The sequence below is a fragment of the Chamaea fasciata genome, unplaced genomic scaffold (assembly GCF_029207755.1).
Source record: "Chamaea fasciata isolate MVZ Bird 193981 ecotype frontalis unplaced genomic scaffold, bChaFas1.0.hap1 SCAF_16, whole genome shotgun sequence".
Classification (NCBI taxonomy): domain Eukaryota; kingdom Metazoa; phylum Chordata; class Aves; order Passeriformes; family Sylviidae; genus Chamaea; species Chamaea fasciata.
This window is the reverse complement of record NW_027094101.1, coordinates 847520-865903: the sequence shown is the minus strand read 5'-3', so window position 1 is coordinate 865903 and position 18384 is coordinate 847520. Positions and strand designations below refer to the sequence as shown.

Below are 18384 nucleotides of genomic sequence, written 5' to 3'. Positions count from 1 at the left end.
TCACAAGGCTAGCCCAGACTGATCTCACCCCTGTAACACAGCATACATAATATACCTTTTACAGGCTGGGCAAACCTGTAAGAGCAGGTGTGCTGTACTCAGCTCCTTCATATGGAACACAAAATGGGGCTTTGTTGAGTTGAAAAGATGAGAAGGTAAACAGCTTATCCACTGAGCTTACTGAGGCTTTCTCTCACCACCCCAAAACAAAGGCGCTCTGCCCTTCCTCCTTCTGCTACCTGACCCACTTCAATACTTGGAAAACATCTAAATTTCACCCTTTTGTTGGTATCTAGCTAAAAGCTAAAATTCACACAGCCTGGATAAACAAACACTTAAAATATACATAGTCTAAACAGATCAAAGGTCTCATCTGCCCTTTACATATGACCATTTCAGATTCGTAATAACAGAAATCACATGCAAAATGCAAACAGACCAAAGCTCATACTTCAGTAGATAATTATATACTTCAACTCTCAGATAACAAACCAAGCACAAGCCACAACACTTACAGCCCAATTCTCTTTGGCTACAAATGAGGTGGGGTGTCATTTTCCTATTCTCTGTGGCCCCAACAGAACATACAGACACATTTTTCTTGCCTGAAAGTAAGCCTCAAGTCCCCCTCTCACTAACCTTTTTTTCCTAAACCTAAATTCAGCTTCTTCACATTTCATCACACATCAGCATTCTTGCTCTACCTTCAAGTCAAATATCAAAGCCAGACAGAGCTAGAGCTCCACTAATGTGAGCAGTACACAGTAACTACTCCTTGGACGTTCAATAGAACATTCCTATGTTCACATCTGAGCAGGACTTTTCCCCGTTTTCCTGTAAAACCAGACTACATTGACTTGCTAGTCTGACCTACAATGCCTTCAAAATTACTACTACTAGTAGTAACTAGTAGTTACTACACTACTCCCTCATTAGTTTTCAAAGCCCTCATTCACAGACTTGACTGCTGTGTCTCTGGTAAAAAGCATTGCATTTCACTCAGTCTTGCTCATTTTGAACATTTTCCAATTCAGAGACAAGGACCGGAATCCAGAAGGCATCTTGATAAAGCAACTGCAAGATCCAAATCCTGTATCATCCTGCTCGTTACTGTCAGAACACTGATGTCCTCCTTGGAGGAAGACTGAAAACTACCAGGCACTACTTCTCAATGAGCTACATATTCACAGTGATTTCATTTAGAGACTGCTTCGTCTCCTAATGGCCTTCTTTTCTCGTTCAGTACAAAAAGAAGCTATCAAAGCGGCTCTCGTTCTTCTTGCAATAGCGGAACACTTAAAATGGAACAGAGAAATTAATTTTTTTTATCCCCTTGCCACCCTTCCAACTCTCCAGCGGCAGAGCTGGGAGACAACAATTCCACCTTCAGCAGGCAGCAGTGCCACACGGCTGCGGGGCTCCGGGGACACTGGTTGCCGTCCTCAAGGCCAGGGCTCTCCTCCCGCAGCGCAGGGCACACACCGGCCCAGCGCCGTGCCTCACGGCCGGCTGCCGACACCCCCAGAGCCGGGACCGCACTGCTCACACGGGCACCGGGCCCTCGCCTCCCCGCCCCTGCCACCGCCAGGAAACAAACAAACTTCTCCCCCACGAGGAACGCGGTCATTTTTGTATTCATCACGCCTCGCGCTCGACTCCACCGAAGACTCTGCGGCATTACTAAAAACAAAACAAACACGTACGGCAGCTCAGAGTGTGACTTTACAGGACGAGCCGCGTCTGCCCTGCAGACCTTCAGGGCCGGAGAGGCCGGTTTCCGTGAGGCAGACACCGGGCCGCCACCGGGGACGGCCCCGGGCGCTCTCCTCGCGGGAGGGCCGCGGCAAGACGCCCCGGCGAGGGCAGCCAGCGCCCGGGGAGCGCAGCCCGCCGCGCCGCCCCTCCTCTGCCGACCCCGCGGCCGTCCCCGAGGGAACCGGCCCCGGGCAGCACCGCGGGCGGACCCCGACCGCAAACGCCCCCCCGGAGCGCCCTCACAGCCCCTCCACCCCCGCCCCGAGCCCGCCGCTGCTCCCCGCTCACTTGAGGTGGTCCAAGGAGTGGATGCTGCGGGCGGCCTTTCCGTGCCCGCCGCCCACCCAGCTGCGGGAGCGGCCGAACATGCTGGCGGCGGAAGGCTGCTCGGGCCCGCGGGCCCTACGGCCTCATAGCCCCGCGGGGCGAGCGGCGGGCGGAGACGGGCGCGGAGGCTCGGCGGCGGCACCGGCGCTCACGGCGCATGCGCAGCCAGGGCACGCCGGAAAACGCCGCCCGGCCCCGCCCCCGGCCGGCGGACTGCGAATCCCAGGGAGCACCGCGGGGGGCGGGGCCAACCGCAGGCGGGCGGGGCGGGGCGGGGCGGGGCCTGCGCCGGGGGCGCTCTGGGGGCGGCCCGCTGATAACAACGTAAGAGTAAACAGAAACCGAACCAGAAAAAAAATCCCGATTAAACGTGTGAGTGCGCCTCCTAAATATGTTGTTATTTGAGGTAGTATTTGGCCCCTGACATCCCTTGTTCGGCTTCCATAGCCCAAACGAAGCTGTTCTGTGCGGTCAGCTCCTGTGCTGCAAGACGCAGCGTCAGAAATTCAGCTGCTGTCATTCCCCTTACCGAGGTTTTTCCAGTAAGAATTTTGAATCGGCTTAAAAATTAAGGAAGAAAAAAGAGAAGGGGACCCTTGACTGGCTTGACCTAGTTTGAGATTTGTTTGGGTTTTTTTTTTTGCTTTAGCCAGAGAAGTAAACCAAATCTATGTAAACGCTGCAGAGTTTGTCAGCCAGTATCAAAACCGCACTCGGTTATGTTTCGGTATTCGCGAAGCCTCGGTCAGCAAAGAAACGCCCGCAGTGCCGCTCCGGCCGGCCCTCGGTGACAGCAGAGGTCGCGAGGCAGCCTGAGGGGCGAAGGCGCGGCGCCGAGCCGCCCGCCCGCCCCGCTGCGCTGCGCAGGCCGCGGCAGAGCTCCGCGGGCAGCAGCGCAGCCGCGGCCCCGCGTCCCGGGCAGCGCCGTGCGGCCGCAGCGGGGCCGCACCGCCGGCAAGGCGGCGGAGGCGCGGGCGCCCCTCAGGGCCGCCCCCCGCTCGTCCGCCCGCAGCGGCGGGCGCTGGTAAACAAGGGCGGCGTGCGGCGGGGCGGGCGGCGCGCTCCTGTCCTGCCGCGCAGGCCGGCGGCGCTGGCAGGTGCTCCGCGCCGACTTCCCAACGCGCCTGCGGGCTCCTTCCGCAAACTTTGCGGGCGGGAGGAGGAGGGAGCCGCGGCGGGACTGCGGTAGCCGGGCTGGAAATGCCGCTGATCGGCCTCCTGCCAGCGGCGGGGCTGCGGCAGCGCCGCTGAACCCGCGCTGGCCGCCGGGGCGCCTCTTCCTCCAGGGACTGAAGGGACCGAGCCGGCCGCCCCTGCGGGGCTCGCCTCTCCCTGGGGTCCGGATCCGGCTCCTCGGGAATTCTGCCCGCGGCTGCTGCCACCGGGGCTGCGGCGAGCAGCCCTGCCCCGCTCCCAGCTCCGCCGCTGCCGCCCGCCCCCCCGCGCCGGCCGGGCGGGTCGGTGCCCGCTGCCCCGCAGCCCCACGGCTGCATGACCGCCGCGGTCTCCGCACGTCTGGATTCGGTGGAGTCCTGGGCCTTCCATGCACTGCTGGTGCTGCCCTATATGTTTTACGTGGGCTTGTTCTTTGTCAACGTGCTGATCCTCTACTATGCCTTCCTGATGGAGTACATCGTCCTCAATGTGGGCATCGTTTTCCTGCCCGAGGATATGGACCAGGCTCTGGTGGATCTGGGGATGCTCTCCGACCCCGGCTCCGTGCTCTACGAGACGGACAGCGAGCTGGATGTCTTTGACGGGTACTTGGAGTGACGGCCCAGGGCGCTCCGAAGCGACGGAGCTCTGCGGCCGCCCGGCCCGGGGCAAGGGCCCGCCGTGTCCCCGCGGCCGCGGCTCCTCCTGCGCTTCCCGTCCAGATGACACCCGCCCCGCCGGTCCGGGGGCAGCCGGGACCCGCTGCCGCCGGCCAGGCCCGCGGAGATGCAGAGCGCTCGCCAGGCAAGTAAGTAATTGCTTACTGTCCGGCCGGGCTCGGCGCTCCGGGCAGCGGGCACGGCGCTCCGGGGCTGCAGCGGGCACGGCGCTCCGGGCAGCAGCGGGCACGGCGCTCCGGGGCTGCAGCGGGCACGGCGCTCCGGGGCAGCGGGCACGGCGCTCCGGGGCAGCAGCGGGCACGGCGCTCCGGGCAGCAGCGGGCACGGCGCTCCGGGGCGGCAGCGGGCACGGCGCTCCGGGCAGCGGGCACGGCGCTCCAGGGCAGCAGCGGGCACGGCGCTCCGGGGCAGCAGCGGGCACGGCGCTCCGGGGCAGCAGCGGGCACGGCGCTCCGGGCAGCAGCGGGCACGGCGCTCCGGGCAGCAGCGGGCACGGCGCTCCGGGGCACCAGCGGGCACGGCGCTCCGGGGCGGCAGCGGGCACGGCGCTCCGGGGCGGCAGCGGGCACGGCGCTCCGGGGCGGCAGCGGGCACGGCGCTCCGGGCAGCGGGCACGGCGCTCCGGGGCGGCAGCGGGCACGGCGCTCCGGGGCGGCAGCGGGCACGGCGCTCCGGGGCAGCAGCGGGCACGGCGCTCCGGGCAGCAGCGGGCACGGCGCTCCGGGGCGGCAGCGGGCACGGCGCTCCGGGCCGGCAGCGGGCACGGCGCTCCGGGCAGCGGGCACGGCGCTCCGGGGCTGCAGCGGGCACGGCGCTCCGGGCAGCGGGCACGGCGCTCCGGGCAGCAGCGGGCACGGCGCTCCGGGCAGCAGCGGGCACGGCGCTCCGGGCAGCAGCGGGCACGGCGCTCCGGGGCAGCAGCGGGCACGGCGCTCCGGGCCGGCAGCGGGCACGGCGCTCCGGGACACGCTCCGCCGCAGCTCCCGGCACGGCCCGCAGCGCTGCGGGAAAAGGCCGGGCCCCCCGCGCCTCCCCCGGCCCGCAGCGCCCCGGGGCCGGCCGGGCCCGCTCCGTGTCCCTGCCCGGCGGGGACGGCGTCCAGGTCCCTCGGGACTATCCCCCGAGCCACTGCAGCCGTGCTGCTGGGGCTGCCTGGGCAGCCGGGCGGCGACTTTGCTGAGAGCAGCCCTGAATCGAAACGAGCGTCCCGGGTAATATTTATTACGATTCAGAGACCTTCAGAGCCAGGAATACGTGTTAATTTGCTGCCCTTTAAAACCACTCTCTTGGATAATGACAAACTACCCAGCGCACCATTCTTCCCATTTTAATTGTAGCACGAGGGTTTGCTTGATCAGTTTTTCTTTCTTTCTTTCTTTCTTTCCTTTTTTTTTTTTTTTGGTAGTTTTGAGTGATTCTAAAACCCTGGAAATGTAAGGATTTAGCATTTTAAAACACTGAAATGCATTTGGGAAGAAAAATCACTATTTCTAGCTAGGACTTGCTGTGCCAAATGTATGTTAATGAAAACATTCACAGTTTAAATTAAAATGTGTTAGCAAATCTGCCAGCAGATTTTTTAGCAAAACATTGTCTGCAAATCTGAAAACCAGTTCAGGATATCTTTGTTTTTCTGTTTGAAATTATGGAAATAGGAAATTCAGTCACAAGGTTACAAGTATAAACTCGGTGACCGTGCTATACAAATACCAGTTAATATCAAACTCTTTTAAGCAGTCTTCTAATTTAACAAACTCAAACCTTTCCCGTAGTTCTGCCCTTCGTGTAGGTTAAAATTATCTCCTGGATATTTCTAGTCTGATTCTGTGTAAAGCAATATTAGCTGGAAAATATTAGAAGGAGAAATTTGACATTTTTGGTGTTGGAGTAGCACTGCAGAAACACAGCTGAGCAAGGCTTGGCCCAGGGCACGTGGGAGCCTAACGAGGGAGTGAACAGATTTTGTTGCCACTGAAGAAATCTCACTGCATATAGTCACTGCAAATGGAAGTGTCTGTGCCAACATTTGGAGGTCCATCCCAAGTAACGGGATTAGAATCACTTCTGCCAGAATAGAAGGTGTTGGGCAGAACAATCCTCCCCACAAAACACCATTGACTGCTTCTGTGGTTATCTCCTTCTTTTTCAGCCGGACAAATGATACACATCTCTCTATTCCAGGAAAAAAATTCCTAAAAATAAATGGTAATTTAAGCAAAACCTTTGGTGCTAAAAACCATATCCATTTTCTTCCCCAAAATACCTTTCCCCAAACTCCAAATCTTAGTGCTCCAATGCCATTTAGTAGAGGGATTAAAAATACTTCCTTTAAATCACTTTTTTTTCTGTCTAGAGCTTGTCTTGATGAGTTGTGTGTAGTTTTCAGAAGGATCTAAGGAGAGCACCAGACACAATTTTCCTCAGTGGGTTTTTCCTACCATACGAGTATATAATTTGTTACGAGCACAATTCTGCTCAGCGTAGATTAATGAGCTTCTTAGAATTTTCCTTCATGTTAATAAGATAAGCAGCTGTGGAAACTTCTTGATATTCTAACCATAAAACCCTCCATCCTCAGAAATCAAAATGCAGAGGTTTTCTCAAAGCTCAGAAGTAAGGCTCAGTCGACATCCACCAAGAACTAATGGAGTTCTCTACTCCAGCCTTGATGTTTCGTTTGGAAGCTGTCGTGGTAGATGGAGGTTTCCACTGAGAACCAAATCACAAATCCTAAAAGTTAGATAACTTCTTAGGCAGCAAAAAACTTACTGTGTTTCATCTGTTTATATATTTAATTATACTTACAGACATAGCAACCAGGGCAGAGATTGCATAATTATTTAGCTACCAGGCAAAGACACGGCGTCATCACCACGAGGAGGAATTTGAGTTTCTGCCCTGTTCTGTGCCGTTCCTCCTCGCCAGGTCCGTGGCAGCAAAGCCGGCAGAGGAGAGCCCTAGTTTGGAGCTGTGTTTTCTGCTTTGGGAGCAGCAAAGGCCCTGGAAGGAAAGATTTAAATTCCTGTGGTGCCTTGGCTGCGGTGACCCGAGCTGGAGCGGTACCCCCTGCTCTCCTGGCCTGGGAAGGGATTTCCCCCCCGCTCTGTTCCCTTGCAGCCAGAAGCGCTGAGGATTCACAGGGCACTGCAGGAAGAACGGGTCTGTTCTGGCAGCACTGATGAAAGACGGGTAGGCCTCCTCTTTGCCTTAAAGAGCGGGCTTCTTCTTGTGACTCGCCGGTGATTTCTGAGAACAGCCCAAGAGCTGAGACCTTGCAGCGTCCCCCGTGCCTGCCTGGGTGACGTGTGACAGCAAAACAGGGGCCAAATCCCAGGGGGCCCTTCTGCAGCATGTGGAAAGGCTGATTTAGATGGAGAAGTAACTCAGGGATCAGAGCGGCTCTGTGCTCTCTGGCAGCAAACCCCTCACTAGAATAAATTCAATAGAAGCAAAATGGTGTCCAAGTTTCTGAGCGTCATTAGCGGCAGAGATTGAAGGCAGACAGATAAGTAAGCAGCTGAGAAATGTTTCCTGGCCTATTCAAATGAAGAAATTCATCTGTACAAACTGAACAGAACTGAGCTCGTTGGTGTCATTTCCTGCTTTCGTGTGAGTGTGCCAGGTTATTTACTGTATTTGAAGCCCCCTGGCATAAGGTCGTATGACTGTTCTCATACTTTGATAAAATCAGATGTGACTCATCAGAAAGTACTCCTATCAGAAAGAAAACGGGCAGAAGTAATCAATAATGAAAACTGAGTAAGAAAGCCTGAATTTATGTCATCTTGCAGTACATGCTTAACCTGTGTTTTTCATAAGATGAATTATGATGAATAGCTTCAGGGAGCAGAATCCAGCACTCAAAAACCTATGACTCAGCACGTCCAATGAGTGCCAGCATCGAAGTTCTGAATCAGAAAAAGAAATCGCTTAACTCCCCAGCTCATCAATATCGTGCCAATTAGAGCTGCAGGCTCCGTGTCCAGGAGACATCCACCCCCTGAGCCTCTGTTCGGAAGCAGAGATGTCCTGTAAAGGACAGAGCAGAAGAACGGTGTCACTAGCACTGTCAGGATACATTCAGATGTATCAGAAGCCACTTCCTGACTTCGTTCTTTTTTTCAGACTTTAAATATTAAAAATAATGAGCAGAGTAGCTTGTTACTTAATTTGCCTTGCCATTTTCCACGTTTTTTCCCCTTTTTGTTGAGATAGCCAAGGTGATTTGTTGACTCCATGATACAGATCAGTTGGCTGTGTTATAGGTTACAGTAGCAATGGAACTAAGAGCAATTGCTGTCATTCTTAGAACAGTGTTTTGAATTTTTAGATGATATTAAAATTAATAGAAGTCCAGACTCACCTGACAGCTCTGCTTTAAAGAAATGTGTACTTAACAGGAATTCCGTTCTAGATGGAAGGAAGACAAAATCATGGTCAACTGTTCAGCTGCCCGTGCAGACTCACTAACCACAGCCATGGACAGTTCTAAGTGATCTTCTACCAAATGCATTTATTTATATAATGTCAAGAGAGTAAGCAGATTGTTCAAAAGGTCTTCCAAATGGTGCTGTTAATAATGGGAATTGAAATGAGGCACAGAAATTAGAGATGCATTCAATTTTTGATAGACACAGTTCAGGCCTGAGAATTGCGTGTGTTAAAAGCCTCAGCCACAAATAACTTTAAAGAATATTTTTTTTAAAAGTCTGTGGTTCTTTCCTATAAAAATCAAGCTTTCTGTAAGAAACTTGCTTCAATGGGTGGCAATTGCCAATTACCACTTTTAAGCTGTCAAAGGAATTAAGAAACGAATCCAATTTAATTCCTCATGTTTGTTTCCTCTGGAGGAGGGACAGAGTGACACTACAGTTCAGCTAGTAACTATCAATCCTAAAATAGAAGAAAAGAATAATTTGTATAGAGACATTTAGTCTCTAACTCTTTGCGTTGGTCTCCTCATAATGATCCTATTGTGGTTTATAAGGAGTACAACTAGCTCAAAGGATTAAATATGCACAAGTTGCCGAATCTTTCCAGTCGTTCAGGGAGACTGTCAAACTGTCTTTCTTTTCACAGTTGAATTTTATTACCTTGGCTACAGATTTGGAAAGAAAAAATAGCTGAATAGTTTGAATGATGCTCTCTGAAAGCATGAGCATGTGTCTAATATACGTGATAAAAAGGGCAAAGACAAATAGGAGCCAAATATGGGAAATAATGGTACAATGGAGAGTGATGCTGTGCACTGAGCGATGGATTGCTGGGGAAACGCCCGGTCAGTTCACAGGCGTAAAGCTAAATACTCTTTGCAGGGTCAGAAGGAAAGAGCCAAGGGTTGCTCAGGCAGTAGAGCCCAAATGGGCCCCAAAAGCTGAATCAGTGGGGGAACAGAAAGCAGACAGTGTCAGGGTGTGAAACAGAGTCACCCAATGTGTCCTTTGCTTCGGCCCGCACGGCGAGGAGCGGTGACTTCAAAGGCAGAATTAACCAAGGCGTGGTGATGAGCTCTTAGTGCTAGAGTCTTCCTGCGGCCATGCTGTTCAGCGCTTGCAGCTATGCTCTAGGCTGTTGAGAGTTCTTGTGCTGAGGTTTAAAACACATTCTAAAATATTTTCCACCTCTTCATTTTTCAGTTTTCTGATTTTTTTTTTAAGTTTTCTATTAACAAATAGGTTTCTCATGAAATTTGAGGGACAGCTTTCTAATCGGAAAATACGAAAGGCAGGATTGACTATCCTGGCCAATTGTATAATTTACATCCCATGTTAAATCTGCCACAACAAATTACAGTCTGGGACTAGCAGCCCTACAGCAGTGTCTGGAGCTGCCATTACACAGCTTCACACTTTGCTTTGGAGGCCCAATACATTTTGCTGTGCTATTTTTAAGTCAGCCTAGAATCTGATCTACAGTGCAGTGTACTAACAACCGCACTGAACTGTCTGCTGTAGATCAGTTTTTAGTTCCACTTGGGAAGCAATCAGACAAACATGAAATGAGTGACCTGCTAGAGCTGCTGTTCCTCCTCTTCACGTCCTCATTTTAAGAGAAAGGATTTGAGCAGTTGTGTTCTCTTAGCAGGCACTGTAGCTGACAGACATTTGGCAGAAAGGCCTCCTGGACACAGAAGTGCTTCTTGTTTCTGTCGTAGTATCTGCAGTAAGTGGCCCACAGGAGCACGGGGCGTGCTGTGATGAGTCAGAGCACGATCTCACAGCCCTGTGTTCCACCTCTGGGAGAGCTCCTGTCCCTGACCAAAAGCTGCAGGCTGCTCTCTGTGCTGTCCCAAATCCACAGTGCAGAGTGCAGGATGACAGAAGGCACGTTGCTGCCCAGCCCTTTAGCAAATGTTTTCCAGACCCGCCACCCTTTGCCCACTCTGTGTTATGAAACCCCTCTGGCTTTCCTTCCTATCACTACGTGATCTGAATACTCGAAAGCTTCTTTTCTGAAGTCTTGGAGCTTTCGCTGTTCATCCTCTGAGTAATGGTGATGAATAAAAACTGGTCCCTGGTATACTCTGCTCCTGAGTTCTTTCCTACCAAGCTTTGTTCTTTGTTTCCAATCTTTTAATCTGCTTTCAATCCATAGAAGAGCCTTTCCCCCAGTCCTGTGTCAGCCTGTTTGCTTTTGGCGTCCTGTAAGGCCTTTGTTAATGACACTCGTGTCTGTCCAAGCTCACGCAGAACGTGTGACCAGCAGATCTCATTCTTCACTCAGACCCCTAAAGGGGAAGGAGGGAGGAGCTGTCCGTTCAGAGACTTGCTGCAGGTGTCACACGAATGTCCTGAGCTGCAGGCAGCCAGGGGACCTGCACGTGGTCTTCTGTACCTCAGCCCCTCCGCAGCACACACTCATCCCCAGCCCTCCCCTCGCAGGGCTGCACCATGCTACACTTTACTCATTAGTCATCTGTAAAAGCACAAGGCCAGAGGAACACTGGCACTAGCGCCCAGCACCTTCATAATCCACAGCTCTGGTTCTACGCAAAGGAATCTTCTCAGCCTTGGGTTTACCCCTGGTGATTGCAAAAGGTCACCTCCCAACAGCAGTGGGATATTTTGACTCAGTCTAGGCAAATTAGATGAACTGGGAGAAAGCAGTGTGACAGTAATTTATTCTTGGCTGCAAGACCAAGAAGTTACCCCAAAATGTGATTTAGCTCCCTAACTACTTACCAGTGGATCCAAAATAGTTGGAACAATGCGACTCTAAAGTAGAAGAGAAAGGGACCAAAATCAGAGACTACATCAAATGTAGGCAATGCTTAATTAACATGATGATCCAAGCAATAAAATCACTCTAGTGAATGGCACCTAGTCAAGATAATGTAACCAGTTCAAACATCAGTTTTAATTAGTAGGCCTACTGATATCAAACAGGTTATCCCACTGCATGTCACGGCTGTTCTTACTCTTAAGAACATCCCCTAGTAGGGGATGATGGGAGGCACTGTGGTTCACAGCTCACTCACACCCCTCACACTGGTGTCTTCATGGCTCTGATAAAATTCCCAAGGACTGGTGTGCTCCGACATTAACAGAAACTGACACTGGTTTCTCTGAAAGGTTGTGCAGGTCTTTACTTCTCAAAGAATTATCACCCATAGTCACAAAAAGGTTTGATTTAAAATTTTGGTTTTCTAAAAAGTCAACAACATGGTGCTGCATGTCACATACTCAGTGGCTTTTCTGTTCATTCGAAGTATGGTTACTCTGTATTTCTGTGTTTTCTTTCAAACAGATGCATTAAACTCCTGAAATGGATTATGACCAGGCTCATGGATCCACTCCTGGAAAGGAACTATACTCTGAAATGTAGAGATGAAAACACGGACAAGAGAACAAGAGTTGTCATCAGACCTTGTCGGTTGTGACTTCTCTTCATGATCTTTGCCTCTTGTGTGTGCACTTACTGCAGTGATTCATGCACCATACTGGGCTTCCGTAGGTAATTTGGGGATGAACTCTATGAAAAAGTAAGATAAACTATGTTCCATTGTAACAGAAAATCAAGATGTCACCCAGATTTGATGAACTTTTGAATGAATACCATGTCACCCAAATGGACACGCTCCACATACAGCTTCAGCCAGTTTTACAATCACACGGTGAAAATTCTACCAGCCGGTAGTTCAAAGGCAGTGCTTTCTCAGGGGAAAATACGCAGCAGTGACTGAAGGAGGTTCTGTTCAGGGAGTGTTATGGTAAGAACTGTGCTAGTAAGATATTTTATTTAAAAGGAGGGCTTTGAAATAGATCAGGGAGTGAATTTTATATAAGTCAGGTGGATTCATTATTTAACACAGGATTCTTTGCAGATTGTTTAAGCTCACGTTCCTATGTGAAAAGATGTGAAAGCAATACAATAAAGACTGACCTTTTCCAGAAAAAATTAAGCGGTCGTGTTGGAGTTATTCTTCTTCAGTTTGAAAAGAATTTAAATATGCTTTCGAGGCAATTCCAGTTTTCGTGCAGGTACCTTCAGGTAGCTCCAGATAGCTGAGACGGGCAGTAGGTAGGAAATCCTTCTCACAGAACAGCTACTTAAAGAATCAGACTTGAACTGAAACATCAGGCACGGGGAGGGGGAAGCCCACGTGTTATTAGGGCAGGCGTTGGACTGGTTTGTTTTACTGTCATTATGCTTTTTAGAAAAGTCTGATTTTTGTAACTGTGCAATTTTTAAACCGAGCTGGTGTATCGAGAACATTTTGGATAAAGCAGAATTGGAAACAATTCTGCTGACACTCTCTGCATGATGTCTGTCCTCTGCAGTCTGTGTCTGCCATCTGCTCCCGGCGTGGGCTCCCTGCTGCAGACAGACGGTGTCAGGAGGCTCTTCTCAACCAGTGTGAGGGAACAAGAGCGTGATGGTTTAGATCCCCCATGAAACAAAGACAAGCTTGTGTATCCTGGTACTCCCGGTGCGTTGCGTTCAAATAGCCCATTTTAGCTCCCAGGCAGTAGAAATCGGCTCCCAGTTCCCAAAATTCTGTGCTCTGAATTCCATTTTCGGCTGCTCCTGCAAGAGGGGAAGCGTTGACACCGAACCAAGCAGCGTTTCTCCAAGACAGGTTTCATCAGGTGCAGTGCAGGACCTTTAATCGCTGACAAGTGTTTTGTTCCACACAATCCCTGGACACCAGTTCAGGAATGAAGTCACTTAGGGCACGATATTCTGACACATAAGGATACATTTAGGGAAGACACGTCCCCATTTAGGTACCTATAGAAAGAATAACCAAGACTTGAACACTGTCAAGCTTGTGTTCGTGTGCTCATTTGCTCCTAGCACAGTTACGGCTGAATTTTGCTACTGCAGGGCCCATTCCTGCTGCCTCTGTAATTATTAATTCATAGTGTTCGCAGAGGTGGCCTCACTAATTTTTCAGGGCCCCACGTGTGCCTTTTCAAGGACGTGGTTCGGTTTGTTACTGTTGGTACTTACTGCAGTACCTAGGAGTGTGTAGTAAATTCTCTGCACTGGGTTTATTGTGCACACAGTGCACAGCAAAACAATACAAATTTCCCTGAGTCAGTCACTTTGGAGGTTCTGGATCTTCGGTGGAGATTCCTGATTTCTCAGAACAGCTCAGCTTCATGCATTTGAAGGACGAGAAGAGTGTTACAGGCTCTGACTAGCATGATAACACCATCCTTGGCATTTTAGCAAGGCTTCTTTGACAACAGAAAGCGAGGGACATAAAGAGAGCAGCATTTTTCTCATCCTGAAAGTCTTTTTTAGAACAGAGATTTGATCTCAACAGCTTCTTAGGGGGTAGCCAGTGAATTCAGTTTCTATACACAAGGAACTCATTTGACAGAAGCATTTTGGAGGAGCTTGGTGCCATAAGAATATCCAGACTTTGAACCTGGATTAATTTTAGAACTTTTAACTGCAAATATTGAGAAAGGATGAAAACCCGTTCTTTTATTAGCAGGCAGCCTCAGTCAGCACATTTGTATCTCCTGATCCTGAACTTACCCTCTGCCAGTTGGCATTGCAAGAACTTGTTCCCGTTAAGAAAGAATTATTTCTCCCTTTCCAGCCCACTGAACAGTTCCGTGCCAGCGGGACCATCCTGTCTCCCTCACACACAGTGCTTTCCATTAACCTGCCATGTGAAGCCCCAAGCCTGTTGCTGTGGCAGAAACCAGCAGTTGCTGTGTGGTTTCATAGTGTTTCCAAGAGAAAAATCAAAATAATTGTCAACGGGTACTACAAGGTACTGTTAAACAGAATACTTACTTTTATTAATACTTTAAAAAAGATGTGTAATGACAACCAAAATTTACAATCTGTACACTAACTGGGAGAACAGCAGAACACCCAACATGATTTTAGCAGTCCAGACAAGCATCCTGTATCATTCAGCTGCCTGTGGAATATTTAGCACATCCTCAGACTCAGTCACAGTAAAGTGCAGCTGCAGAATATATCCCTGAAGGGGCAATTGTCATCCAAAGCTTAGTTAGGAGAAGCCAAGTCGAGGGCTCACCACGGATGTGCATGGCTGGAGTGCCACAGGCTGATGGGAATATCACACCAGATTGGGCTCAAACTACCTCCCATTCAAGCAGCTCAAAGAGGAGAGGATAAATAAGATTTTTTTATCCACGGCTAGAGAAGAGCCATGCAGATAGTTAAGAAAAATACCACATTCTAATTGCAATAACTTTCTCCACAGAGTTTTCCCACCTTGCTCTCTGTTCCTTTACACGTAATGTCTGATTGCCTGCCCTCAGAGACAGCAGACAGACTTCCCTCCCTCCCTCCCTCCCTTCTTTCTTTAATTTGCCCACTCCCTTTAATTTGTCCACACCCCTGCTGTCAAGATTCTGCAGGCTCTGAAGTTTAAGCAGAGGAGTAGAACTCGCTGGAAAGAAAATGAATGTTGTGGTTTTGAACTGTTTAAATCTGGGAGTTTTCAAAGACCGAGAAACAGAGTATTTGAGAGGTTAGCTGAGAGACTCTAGTTTGCACAGACCTTTGGGTCAGTCCTGTCGGTGCTTCTAGCAGAAGAGGTTTCAAAGAGGTTGCTGAAGTAACCCTGAGCTATCTGTGAAGTAAAGTCTTGCCAATTTGTAGCATTTTGAGCATTCCTGGCTCTTCCCATCCCCTCTGGTTGTTCTGCCTCAGACTGAATCTGGACAGGAAGCCAGAATGGTGCTCATGACCTGACAATTGCCTCTGCACAGTTTTAAGTTTTCTTGATGTTTGCAGCGCAGAAATAGAAGAACAGAAGAGACAATTGGTTTGCTGTTGCAGTCAGCAGGATGAATATTTGGCCCACGTAGGACTGAGGCCAGCAGCATAGACGTGATAGTGCTTTGAAATGTGCTTTTGCCTGAGAGCCTGGTTACTCAACTCTGCACCAGAGGGCCACGTCAGCCACGTACAGTAGTGATATCACTGTCAAGTATAAAATTGGTGCTTGTAAACATTCATGCTTCTAGCTGCATTTAAGAAATTAAATACCCATCCAGGTCTATGGATTAAAGTTCTCATTTGAGATAAAGTAAAAACCTTCAAGGATTGTTTGAGGATTTCTCTGCAATAAACTGACTGTTTTTATCCATTCGGATTTCTGCGATAATGTTACAAAAATCCTTCATAGTTTTCCACTTTCAGTTCCTTTCTTCTCATTACTTCTTTTTTTTTTCCCCAATCTTTCTGAAGGATTCTGTAACAAGTCATAGAAGACATGTTTCTGTCCCTTAAGGTAGCAGTGGTTATTAGTGAAGAGCAGAGCAACTTCTAGATACACTAGTAATTATGAAGAAAAGAGCAACATCTGGATTCTTGTGGATAATCCTATAATATCAGAACATTTTCTCGGACTGATGATTCTTTTTTATGCTCCTCACCCTAGTGCTTCCAATCAGTCCATAAAGACAGGTGAAATCTGTAACTTTGAGTTGTGAAAGTCCAAAGTCATTAGACCAGATCTGATGGCAGTTTCCACTGGCACCATGAAACAAACAATCAGATTTGATCTGTCAGTGCTTCAGACGTTGCAGGTTGAGCAGCTTTCAGTTTGCTCTTCGATGATTTGATGATGGAATTTTATACTCACAATATCCTGGTGGTTCCTGGTCTCCTTTAAGGGTGGTCACAGTATCCAGATGCTCTTTTCAGCTTTGAAACTTGACGTTGCTTAACTCTTTTACCACTTCAGCAGAAACACGGTTGGGTATTTGAACAGCATTTTAAAACTCTTATCATTCACCCAATTTTAGCATAGCTTAGAAACTTAAATGTGACTTCTTTGCAACAAACATGAAAACACCAATTCATAAAGCAGCAAGAAGACAGGAAAGCACAGAGGACGCCCTCCCCTCTTCTTTGTGACACCTGTGAAATGATGAGAACAGAACATTAGATGTCTACCCATCACATTAACCACCACTAAGATTACCAAAACCGTAGATTGATGAACTGAAATTAACACAAAACCTCCGAGGGGTACAGAGCTACTCTATTAAACATGAGACGAACACAGAGCTTTAGTTTTCCACAACAGAAAAGAGAAAGTAAGCAGGGCAGCTGCCAGTCACCGAACTGGGCTGGGCTGGGAGTTCTAGAAGCCCATTTCTCTTAATGAATTTTTCTTTCTTCTTTTCAGTCACTGAACTGGGCCGGGCTGGGAGTTCTAGAAGCCCATTTCTCTTAATAAAGCCCTCGCAGGTGCCAGGGGGGTGGGGGATGCAAGGTGAGTGCAGGGAAAGGGGGCCTGATGTGACACTGATCTGTGCTGCTCTAGGGCACCATCTCCAACCCCGCCCATGAAAAAACCAGGTGCTGTTACTGTGCTGTTACTGGAATCAACAGCTCCCACGGAAACAAACCCGGCTGTCTCGGGGAGCCAAGGTTTATGTTACCTCTATGGAATCCTCTGAATCTACACGCTGATCCTGGAGTCCAGCTGGTGAAGGTGTTCAAGAACTCCGTAGGGAATGGTGGGATTCCACATCCTGCAAGGGCAAATTCAGAAAGGAAGGAGATTTTAGGGAGTGTGATTTGCTTCACCTTCTTTTGGTGTGCTTGATATGTTTGTGGCTCTCCTTGGTTGCTGCTGTTGGTTTTGTTTCAGTTTTTTTTAAGTTGTCTTCGCCTTTGTGAAGGTAGATAGGCTATACAGGAGCAAAGGAAAATGCATTTTGATTTAGAAAAAAGCAATTCAATACTCCATAGCCTTGTTGACTCTGGGCACAGGACACAACTGCACTCCTGTCTCTGTAACTGTTCTCTAGGGTTCCATCAAACTCCCCTCCTCCGAATATGTACCGGTAGCTTCTGTCTATTTAACCTCTAATGACGGCTGCTCGTTGTTTACCCCTCAAACACAAGTGGTGCAGCACAGAGGAGGTCTGCTTCCCTGGGAGGGGAGAAAATTAACCAAGGGAGGCTCAGTGGAAACTGTTCAAGGCAAGACAAGCTCGATTGCCTGGGATCACTGGGAGCTAATGCAGCTGAAACCAGAGACAACATTTTTGACATCCTTGCTTTTGTATTCTGGTGATATCTTCTTTTGTGCCTCTCATAAATGTGACAAATCCAGAAGGCAGCTTTAGCATGATCTCTAACCCAGTTTTACAGGATAAAGACACAGCAAACAGCCTGTCAAGAGACTTACACCAGGTTCTTTATATGGGGACATTTTCGTAGGCTGTCAGTCAGCTGCTGGGCTCCAACACCAGTTATTTTGTTATACTGCACACTGAGGAATAAAAACAACTTTGTTAATCCAAATCAAATGGCGTAGTCCAACTTTGCATTCAAAATCAGAAATACTATATGGGCTAATCTGCAGATGGGGGGAGAAAGAGAAAAGGAAATTGTTGATTCAAAAAACCTGTGATAATATACTCAAAAGGTTGAATAGGAACTTCATTGTGTTAATTTGTCAGAGGGATTCCTTTTTATGTGTTCCTGAGGTCATTCTCCAGCTCCCCACGAGCCTATTCTCCCACCTTAAGACCAAAATCTTTGGGTTTATGGTGAACTACTCCTGAATCCTTTCTAATCACTGACTATCTGGACTCTGCAGAAGCATGTTTTCCCAGTGAAATTTTCCCAAAACCTTGTTCCTCAATTTCTGTCTCCTCTAAAATCCAACTTGTAACATCTGTATTTTCCAAGTCTCCAAGGAAGTAAGCTCATACTCACTCTAGCACTCTCAAAGATCTCATTGCAGGAAGAACCTTTGCCAGATTTTCTGCTCCCAAATCACAGATGTTGTTATTGTACAAGCTGCAGAAAACCAAACCAGAATAGTCACAATTGAATAGCGGATAATGTAAACAGATATTAGATCAAGGGTTTTCAAATACGCTTAGTACACCTTAACTTTCAATTTGTCCTTATTTGCAGTTACATTTTAAAGCACACATTCATTTTTCCTGTATCAAGACAGGCAAATGGCCACATCCTTCTTCACCGAGCATAGCTACAGCAAAAA

At 49.1% G+C, this 18384-nt stretch overlaps 3 protein-coding genes across 9 annotated transcripts in view; 1 reads left to right on the top strand and 2 right to left on the bottom strand.

Annotated features, from left to right (window-relative positions):
- The window catches only part of CLEC16A (C-type lectin domain containing 16A), a 58665-nt gene extending 56451 nt beyond the window's left edge, over window positions 1-2214 (bottom strand). For all 6 annotated transcript variants that reach the window (XM_066197670.1, XM_066197672.1, XM_066197666.1 and 3 more), the window contains exon 1: window positions 2044-2214. In XM_066197670.1, coding sequence (XP_066053767.1) covers window positions 2044-2123 — 80 coding nt within the window. In that variant the 5' untranslated portion in view covers window positions 2124-2214. The remainder of the gene's footprint in view (window positions 1-2043) is intronic.
- Window positions 2215-3120: 906 nt separating this feature from the next.
- DEXI (Dexi homolog) lies at window positions 3121-12302 on the top strand. Of its 2 annotated transcripts, none has more exons than XM_066198344.1 (2): window positions 3121-4041; window positions 11664-12302. In XM_066198344.1, the coding sequence occupies exon 1, from the start codon at window positions 3574-3576 to the stop codon at window positions 3853-3855; it is 282 nt and encodes a 93-aa protein (XP_066054441.1). In that variant the 5' UTR covers window positions 3121-3573; the 3' UTR covers window positions 3856-4041; window positions 11664-12302. The 2 variants fall into 2 exon arrangements, with proteins under 2 accessions (XP_066054441.1, XP_066054440.1); XM_066198343.1 differs by having other exon boundaries at window positions 3121-4045.
- A 2406-nt stretch (window positions 12303-14708) lies between these two features.
- Window positions 14709-18384, bottom strand: part of CIITA (class II major histocompatibility complex transactivator) — a 36199-nt gene continuing 32523 nt past the window's right edge. Inside the window, exons 22-25 of the mRNA XM_066198102.1 lie at window positions 18093-18176; window positions 17560-17643; window positions 16805-16897; window positions 14709-16277 (exon numbers count right to left, since the gene is read on the bottom strand). Coding sequence (XP_066054199.1) covers window positions 16825-16897; window positions 17560-17643; window positions 18093-18176 — 241 coding nt within the window. The 3' untranslated portion in view covers window positions 14709-16277; window positions 16805-16824. The remainder of the gene's footprint in view (window positions 16278-16804; window positions 16898-17559; window positions 17644-18092; window positions 18177-18384) is intronic.

What these genes read in the sequence shown, in the direction of transcription:
- DEXI (XM_066198344.1), top strand. Translation starts at nt 3,574, where the DNA reads ATGACCGCCGCGGTCTCCGCACGTCTGGATTCGGTGGAGTCCTGGGCC.